Source organism: Myotis brandtii, unplaced genomic scaffold, assembly GCF_000412655.1.
Source record: "Myotis brandtii unplaced genomic scaffold, ASM41265v1 scaffold305, whole genome shotgun sequence".
NCBI classification, from domain to species: domain Eukaryota; kingdom Metazoa; phylum Chordata; class Mammalia; order Chiroptera; family Vespertilionidae; genus Myotis; species Myotis brandtii.
Genome location: NW_005361652.1, coordinates 1212038 through 1222505, shown reverse-complemented (window position 1 = coordinate 1222505; position 10468 = coordinate 1212038). Strand labels below are relative to the sequence as shown.

General features: G+C 37.7%; 1 protein-coding gene across 1 annotated transcript in view; it reads left to right on the top strand.

Annotated features, from left to right (window-relative positions):
• NRK (Nik related kinase) overlaps positions 1-10468 on the top strand; it is a 91290-nt gene that overhangs the window by 37721 nt on the left and 43101 nt on the right. Inside the window, exons 12-13 of the mRNA XM_014542595.1 lie at positions 2376-2483; positions 9411-9478. Coding sequence (XP_014398081.1) covers positions 2376-2483; positions 9411-9478 — 176 coding nt within the window. The remainder of the gene's footprint in view (positions 1-2375; positions 2484-9410; positions 9479-10468) is intronic.

Below are 10468 nucleotides of genomic sequence, written 5' to 3'. Positions count from 1 at the left end.
CCCCTAACTGCCCTCCCCTGCTGACCTGGTTGCCCCAACTGCCCTCCCCTGCTGGCCTGGTCACCCCTAAATGCCCTCCCCTGCCAACCTGGTCACCCCTAACTGCCCTCCCCTGCTGACCTGATCACCCATAACTGCCCTCCCCTGCTGGACATCTTGTGGCAGCCATCTTGTGACCACATGGGGACAGCCATCTTATGCAAGGGTGTGAGGATCAATTTGCATATTACCTATTTATTATATAGGATATAATTGGCCAAAGTTGATGAATTCAATGTGACAAATCTGATTTGACAATGAAGGGTTTGTGAGCTTTATAAGCAAATTAATGAGGTCAACAATATTAGGAGATCATTTGTTTTCTAATACTTCAAAGCATGTATTTATGTAAAAGAAATCATTGTGAGGTTCCTAAATTAAACCCTGGTATCATCACCCAATTATTCTAATAATAATTAACATAGTAATTAAACATGAACATTGTCTGAATGTCTGGTTAAGGGAGTCTTTTGGTTTGTGCCCATTGAGCCAATTTAACAAATGTTATTTCCCTGACATAATTAACATGAAAAAAATTAAAAGTAGCAAGAGAAGAAAGACCCAAAAGGGTAAATATAATCCCCCCAAAATGGGAGATAGGAAGAAAAAGAAACCAGATAGTAAAAAGAAGATATGAGTTCAGAATGGTGATATTTGTCCTGAAATTGGGGCAATGACCAATTAAAGACAAGTATCACATGATAGCATTCATGTGTGGAATCTAAAGAACAAAATAAACTGATGAACTAAATAGATCTAGAGACATAGAAGCATGGAACAGACTGTTGAATCTCACAGGGAAGGCAGGGGGGATGGGGGGTGGGAAGAGATTAACTAATGAATTTATATGCATATATGCATAACCCATGGACACAGACAATAGTGTGGTGAAGGCCTGGGGCAAAGGGTGGAAGTGGGCTAGAAGGGGTCAATGGGGGGTGGGGGGAAGGGGACATCTGTAATAATTTCAACACTAAAGATAAATTAAAAAAAAAACAAAAATAAATAAAATGCTCATGACTATTCTCAATCAGCCCTGAATCTAATGGGTTTCATATTTGTGAAAAAAAACTTTTATGCATCCTTGCAAAACTTTTAGTATTAATACCATGCACATATTTATTGTAATATAATGTTTTAAATATATATGGGAGAAACCAATCTAAAAATAAAATAAAAATAATAGGTGATAGTTACTAATCTCATGACCCTATGATCTTGTACAGGCATGCCTATCTTTATGTGCACATTATTGATACTGTAGTCAAAGTCATAGGTCTTTTGAAATACCTGAAAATGTATTAGCACTCAGAGACATATGTAAATGTTTCAGCTCACCAGAAGCAAAGAAAACACATTTTTATTACTCTATTTGAATAGAAGAAATAATATTGACTGTCTTAAATGGGGAAACAGAAACTTTTGTAAACTCCCAGGGCTCAGTTAAGGAAAAATATTTGCACTGCTGTATTTCAGAACTTCTGTTGCACAAGAAGACCACACTTTATAGTTATAAATGCATACAAAACATGACAATTTGGGGTTATGAGTTAAGCTTTAGACCAGAGATTATTTTTAAATTTATTGGGGTGATATTGGTTAATAGGATGATATAGATTTCAAGTATACATTTCTATGATACATGATCTGTATATTGCATTGTGTGCTCACCACCGGTGCAGTCATATCATCTTCCATTACCATATATCTGGTTCCCTTTACCCTTTACTAGCCCCCAACAACTTTCCCTCTGGTAACCACCATACTATTGTCTGCGTCTATGAGTTTCAGTTTTATATCCTACATATGAGTGAAATCATATGGTTCTTAACTTTATTTTTACTTACTTTGCTTAGCATAATATTATCAAGGCCCATCCATGTTGTCACAAATTGCAATATTTCATCTTTTCTTATGACCGATAGTATTCCATTGTATATATGTACCACATCTTCTTTATCCAATCATCTATCAAAGGCCACTTTGGTTGTCTTGGTCACTGTGAGTAATGGTGCAATAAAGATAAGAATGCATATACCCTTGCGAATCCACAGATTCTTAATCTGGGTCTAATAGGCGAGCTGAAAGCAGTCAATAATCCTCCTGAATATATATGGAGATATGTGTGTCTATATACTGTTTTCTATGGATAATCTGTAGCATTCATTAGATTCTGAAAGAGACCCAGAGCCAAAAACTAGTATAAACTACTGGTTTAAATCAATTTTAATATTTGAAAATTATTAATTTATATTATGAATCAGGATGATGGAGTTGTTCCTATAATTTTCATGTTAACAGCAATTAAAATAATTATTTTCCTTTTATTTCAAAAGGACAAAGAAGATGAATCATCAGACAATGATGAAGTATTTCATTCAATTCAGGCTGAAGCCCAAATAGAACCATTGCAGCCATACGTACCAAATCCTAAAGGAAATGAGGTAAATTTCTCAATATTAGTTGCTATGACATTAATAAGTGCCTAGAACTGTGGTTCTTAAGTGTTTTGGGCTCAGGATCTTTTTATACTCTTAAAAAATTGCAGACCCCAAAAAACTTTTGTGTATGTGATTTGTGACATTCAATATTTAATGTATTATAAATTAAAACAAAAATTAAAATATTTATTAATTTATTTAAAAATAAAACTAAGAAACAATTTTTATTGAGAAATATGTTGTTTAGGTAAAAGTATATGAATAAAAGCTGGTTTCTCACATAAAGGTAGTTTGAAAGGGAGAATTTTTATAGCTTTTTCAGATAATTGTAGATATTCTTTGATAATACACAAACACTGGAAAAGTGGAATTTAAAACCATATTAATTAAATTTTGTATATTTGGTAACATTAAAATCTATTGGTCTCTTATATACTATCAATAGATGTTTTATTCATGCAGGATATTGTAACTTTATGTATTGTTCAGTTGAAAAATATTGGTTCACTGTTTATCTAGATCTTCCCAAATGTTTGCACATTATGTTTTATTATACAACATCAACACACAGCACTTCTTAGTATCACCATCACTTTCATCATAAACATTATTGAGTGTTGATAAGCTGTAAAGTGCATGGTGACAGATAGGAGTTTACATTTTTAGTTTTCATTGAATGCTCAATTTTATTATTGCTAACAAATAACATTAGTTGTTTTTCTTTGAGTAGACAGGTTTATTTTATTTATTTTAAATAAAATGCTGGCTACATACCAAAGTTGAATAATCATAGTTTGTCTTGTCAGTCATTCTTTTAACTAAAAATACTGCCTATAAAATTTGATTGTTCAGATTATAACTTTAATAACTGCCATGAATAAGTGCCTAGGATAGTAGTTCTTAAAGTATTTGGTCTTAGGATCTCTTTTCCTATATAATAAAGAGGTAATATGCAAATTAACCCTCACACTGTCATGCCATCACAAGATGGCTGCTCCCACAGTAGAAGCAGGATTCCTGTAACACAAAATGGCTGCACACACAGCAGAGGCAGGGTTCTCATAACAAGCAATCAGCAGGGACCTGAGGCTGCATGGCACCGGGTTTGGCCGGGGGACCTCAGGCCATGGTCCCTGCCTGGCAGGGCTTGACGGTGGATCTCACACCGTGCCCCCCGCCCAACAGGGTTTGACGGGGGACCTCAGGTCACGCCCTCTGCCTGGTGGGGCTTGACAGGGGACCTCAAAGTGTGCCCCCCGCCCCAGCCCAGGCCTGGGGACCTCAGGCCACACCCCCCACCTGGCAGGGCTTGACAGGAGACCTCAGGCTGTGTCCCCTGCCAGGCGGGGCTTGACAGGGGAACTCAGGCCATGCCCCCCACCCTGGTGCCAGGTCGGAGGACCTGAGGCCGCACCCCCTGCCGTGGCACCAGGTCAGGGGACCTGAGGGTGCACCAGGGACCCTGAGGCTGCACCCCCCACCCAGTGGGGTTTGATGGGGCACCTGAGGCTGTGCCCCCTGCCTGGTGCCAGGCCATGGACCTGAGGCTGCACCCCCTGCCCAGTGGGGCTTGACAAGGGTGGAGCAGGCTGGGTCTGGGTCATCACACAATTTCGAGGTGCGTGCGGGTAGGCGGGGACTTGACTCTGGGTCCCGCTGAGCGCCCAAGACTCTGACAGAAGGAAGATTTTCATATACATTTTACTAATTTTCTTTCATCTCTGATGCTTCTATTATAGAGAAAGGGCAAATAGCAATATTAAAATATTTCCTCTAATTAATTCCCTTTTAATGTGCACAAATTTCATGCACTGGGCCACTACTTTAAATATAAAATAATTTAATTTTTCTTTCTCTTTTATTTTTTAATGAATTTATTAGGGCAATATTGCTTAATAAAATTATACATGTTTCAGGTATACAATCCCACAATACATCACCTGCATATTATATTGTGTGTTCACTACCCCAAGTTAAATCTCCTTTTATCGCCATTTATCCTCCCTTTACCTCCCCTTTCTTCTACCTCCCCCACCCTTCTTTCCAGTGGTAGTCTGTGTCTATGAGTCTTTCATTTTTCCTTGGCTTAATATCTTCACCCTTCTCACCCAACTATACATATATTTTTCCTTGATCATCTCTGTTCTGGGATGTAGCTTATGACAAGGTCTGGTTCATCTAATTTGTGGTTTATTCTCTTACACTTTGGGGAATAATTAAGTCCTGGTGTCCAGGTTGGCTTTTGTTTTCGCAGCTATATTAATAGCTGTATAGCACATGGTATTGCTGAGGCTCAAGTTGCAATTTAAATTCATGTGCAGACAAAATAGTATCATCATAGCTAACATTTCTAACAGCTACGCATCTATAAATTTCTTAATTACTAAGGATCATTAGGTGGATGGGTGAAAACTCAAAACTTCTTGCTTACTGATAGTGGGCCATAAGTTTCATTGTTGTTCTTAATCAGCACAAAGGCCCCAGATTACTATATTTATTCATTCAGAATGCTTCACAGTAGTCTACTCATATATTTGTCATGGGCAATTATCCTTTTTAAATATGTGGGGTTTTTTCCTGATACTAAGAGTCCTCTGAAGTGAGTATTGTTTTATAAATACTTACTAAACACAGGCAGAAGAAACATAAGCTGGACTGTACTATTTAGTTACAAGCAGCAATATATCTCCCTCTCTACCTTATAAAATGATGATTTTACTCTTACTCCCAGATAATAATTATTACCTTTAACATAACACCCAAGGAAAGAAATATAATGAGCTGTGTCTGATTGGTTTGTCTTAGTATATGCTATTCCTACTAATCATTATCTTCTCCCCATTTTTCAGACCAAATATAGCCAATTCATATTAAACATTAGCCTTTATTATTTTTGGCCTTTATCTCATCTATGTAATGTTGGCCTCTGTTTTACTAGTGTCAATAAACTCTCTGAAATCAGCTTCATGAATCAAGAGGCCTAGCCTGAGTCAATATGATGCCAGCTATCAGAACTGAATGTGGAAAAAGTCAGTCAGATGCTTATTCTGCATACTGCCAGATATGTGGTTGTATTTGGAAAAACTCATTAGCAAAACATATGAACAACTGACATTTTTTTTATTTCCTATCTATCTGTCTGTGGTAGTGAAGACAAACTTGGTAAGTTAGTACACAGAGAAAAAAATAGTTTAGTAAGGTTAGGACAGTTTCTAGAAACTATAGAATGATTTTTATCAGCATGAAAATGCCAGATTTTTTCACATTGTAACACTTGAATTTTCCTTTCTAAAGAATCTAGTCTGACTTCCTTGTTGAATGTCAAAACAAACTATTTTTGGGGTAGCTAAAAACTATTTTGAGTATAAACCCAGTGATATAAAACTAAATTAAATAAAGACACTACAAAGGAAGAAAATTACAGGCCAATATCCCTGATGAACACAGATGCTAAAATCCCCAACAAAATATTAGCAAATCAGATCCAGCAATATATTAAAAAGATCATACATCATAATCAAGTAGGATTTATTCTGGGGATGCAAGGCTGGTACAATATTCACAAATCAATAAATGTGATGCATCACATAAACAAAGTGAAAGATAAAAATCACATGATCATATCAATAGATGCAGAAAAAGCATTCAACAAAATCAAGCACATTTTTTTTAAATAAAAACTCTCAGCAAAGTGGAAATAGAGGCCATATATGACAAACCTACAGCCAACATAATACTCAATGGGCAAAAACTAAAAGAATTTCCCTTAGGAACAGGAGCAACACAAGGATGTCTGCTTTCACCACTCTTATTCAACATAGTAATGGAAGTCCTAACCATAGCAATCAATCAAGAAGAAGAAATAAAGGGTATCCAAATTGGAAAGGAGGAAGTAAACCTGTCATTATTTGCAGATGACATGATAATGTATGTAGAAAACCCTAAAGAATCTACCAGGAAACTACTAGACTTAATAAATGAATTCAACAAGGTGGCAGGATACAAAATCAGCATTTTGAAATTGAATGCACTTTTATACACCAACAATGAATTCTCAGAATGAGAAACTAAACAGACAACCCCATTTACCATTGCAACAACAACAAAATAAGATACCTAGGAATAAACTCAGCCAAGGAGGTAAAATACATGTACTTGGAAAACTATAGCAAATTGAAAAAAGAAACAAAGGATGATACAAACAAATGGAAGCATATACCATGTTCATGGATTGAAAGAACTAACATCATTAAAATGTCCATACTACCCAAAACAATCTATAGATTCAATGCAATCCCTATTAAACTACCAGTAGCATACTTCACAGAACTAGGACAAATACTCCAAAAATGTATTTGGAATAATAAAAGACCCTGAATAGCTTCAGCAATCTTGAGACAGAAGAACAAAGTTGGAGGTATTACAATACTGGATATCAAACTATAATAAGAAGCCATTGTAATCAAAATAGCCTGGTACTGGCACAAGAATAAGCTTGTAGATCAATGGAACAGAAGAGAGACCCCAGAAATTGACCCACACCATTATGGCCAGTTAATATTTGGCAAAGGAGGCAAGAACATACAATGGAGTAAAGACAGTCTTTTCAACAAATGGTATTGGGAAAATTGGACAGATACATGCAAAAAGATTAAACTAGACCACCAACTTACACCAGACATAATAATAAACTCAAAATGGATAAAAGACTTAAATTTAAGCCAGGAAACCAAAAAAATTCTAGAACAAAACATAGGCAGTAAAATCTCAGATATCTCACGTAGCAGAATATTTGCTGATACATCTCCTTGGGCAAGATAAAAAAAGGAAAAAAAATAAATAAATGGGACTACATCAAAATAAAAATTTCTGCACCACAAAAGAAACCACCATCAAAATGAAAAGGGAGCCCACTGTAAGGGAGAACCAATGATATATCTGGTAAGGGATTAATCTCCAAAATATACAAAATACTCATACAACTCAGCAAAAGGAAGACAAAAAATCCAATTAAAAAATGGGCAGGGAACCTGAATAGACACTTCTCCAAAGAGGGCATACAAATAGCCAAGAGACATATGGAAAAATGCTCAAAGCCACTAATCATCAGAGAAATAGAAATTAAAACCACAATGAGATATCACTACTACACACCTATCAGAATGGCTGTCATCAATAAATTAATAAACAACAAGCACTGATGAGGCTGTGGAGAAAAGGGAACACTATTACACGGCTGGTGGGAATGCAGACTAGTGCAGCCATTATGGAAAGCAATATAGAGTTTCCTCAAAAACTGAAAAATGAAACTGCCATTTGACCCAGCAATCCCACTTCTGGGAATATGTCCTAAAAACCCAAAACACCAATCAGAAAGAATACCTGGTATATGCACCCCCATGTTCATAGCAGTGTTATTTACAATAGCTAAGATTTCAAAATAGCCCAAATGCCTATTAGTAGATGAATAGATAAAAAAAACTTTAGGACATTTACACAGTGGGATACTATGCATCTATAAAAAACGGATCTCTTACCTTTTGGGACAGCATGTCTGGATCTGGAGACTATTATACTAAATGAAATAAGCCAAACTGAGGAGAACAAATAAATATCACATGATCTCACTTATATATGGAATCTAATGAACAAGATGAATTGACCAACAAAATAAAACCTGAAGCATGGAGGCATGAGACAGACTGACATATCTTGATGGTGGGGGAACAAGGAGAGATAAACCAAAGAATTTATAAAACTTACTAGGGGCCCAGTGCACGAATCTATGCATCTTGAAAGGAACTGTGGGCCACGAGGCTGAGGTGGGCACAGGGGCAGGTCTCAGCCCATCCTCCGCACCCCTGCCCGGCCCCTCCCACCACAGCCCCCAGTCCCCTGTCTGCCTGCAGCCCCACTTCCGCTGCCGCCTCTCCCACTCACTGACGGCCCTGGCCCTGCTCACACCCACTGACTCTGACAGCATGGTGCGATTGGGACCAGCACCAGCAACAGGTGCAAGTGAGGCTGTTGCCATCAGCAGGTGTGAGCATTGCCTGCTGTCCCTATCGCCCTTCAGGAGCAGGGGGAGGTGGAGAAGCCCTCAGGGGTGATCAGGGCTGGCAGCCTCCACTTGCACCTACTGACAGTGCTGAGATATCCGGACTGATGCCAGGTGCTGGCAACTGGTGCGAGTGGCGGCTCTGGTGCTGGCAGCGGGTGTGAGTGGGACCGTCACTGGCAGTGGGTGCGAGAGGTGGCTGCCAGCCCTGATTGCCCCTCAGGAGCAGGGGGAGTGGAGAAGCCCTGAGGGGTGATCGGATCAGCAGCCACTGTTTGCACCCACTGACAGAGCTGAGCAATCGGGACCAGTGCTGGGCACCGGGGGCTGGCAGCCAGTGTGAGCGGCAGCTCCAGCACAAGCAGTGGGTGTGAGCAGGGCTGGCACCGGCAGCAGGTGCAAGTGCCGGGTGGAACTGTGGTGCACAGGAGTAAAGAATTTTCAGTAACCACCAGAGGCTCACCCCAATGACAGAGACCGGTGCCCCGCCTTGGTCTGGCGCCCCCGCTCACCTGCTCTGCCATCCCACCGCAGCCAATGCCTGCTATGTTCTGCACCTGCCCCCTGGTGGGAAACGCATGTCATAGTGACTGGTTGTTCAATTGTTTGGTTGTTCGGTTGTTCCGCCGTTCAGTGTATTTTCATGTTAGCCTTTTATTATATAGGATTTGGAGCTATCATCAGAAATTATGGTTAAGCAGTTCTAATGTTATAAATAATTTTGAAAATACAATCTATTTATAAAAATTGGATTTTATAAGTTGGATTTTTAAGAAAATATCTCTATATGAAGAAAGGTATTTTTCCATAAGTTAAACTCAAAAGTATTTATGATGGAGAATTCTATCAAAGTATTGCATTGTGTTTTTAAGGTCCAAGAAAGATGTACTTCTGTGCCTTATAACCGGGATCATGCACACCACGTCATGTTCTCTTCAAGGTATGTGTCTCTGATATTTTTACTCACTATTTACTATCACATGGAAAATTAAAGCTTATCTATTTGACACTAAGTTCTGTGTTAAGTTAAAACTAAAATATCAATAATAACATCATCATCAATGGTCCATATTTAAAACCTAATTTCAATCATCCATTAACTAGATATTTCACATTTGGATGTATGCCCTCTCAGTGTCATTTAGTTTGATAGTTAGTTGGTAAGATCCCCAATTTAATAAAAGTAACAACAATGAATTCTTTGACAGCTTTCAATTGGTAATTTATAATAAAAAAGTATAATTTAATTTGTATCATATACTTCAATTACAAATTTTATTATGTACTACGTGATAAAACATACATATAAATAATCCCTAACCTCAGAAGCTAATGACATAGAATGTGCAAGCCTGAAATGATCTATAGGGAAAAATCAAATCTAAAACTCAACATTATATCAGTGATAGTTTGTACCAGTCACAGAAATTCTTATCTCTGTAATATTGGTGAAATTTCAATAATTTCCAAATTTCATGTTTCATATTTTAGATGTTGTGTGCAATGTGTTATATTTGGAAGCTAAATGTAAATGAAAATGTTCCTTGAAAATCATACCCCCTCCAACCCCAATTTATGGGAACAACTTAGCCTATATTCATTCACTCAGTCATTCAGTAAATATTGAGCACTGACTATATTCAAGATACTGGACCACATGTCCAGATGGCATAGAGTTGATAGTGTATAGTTTGCATATTCCTACCATGTTATACTTTAAAAGTCCATATATTTATGTCCTTATATTTTATGTGTAGAAATCTTGGAAAATTTAAAACCTAGATTGGGAATGTTCTCTTTCTCTGTATTCAATGAATGAATTGTCATGGTCCTTCTGGCCACAAAGAGGGGAAGAAGGAAGAAACCACTTTAGTTTTGTGTATCTTTTTTTAGTATCATTGGTTATAATTTTAATAAAATTTTATATATA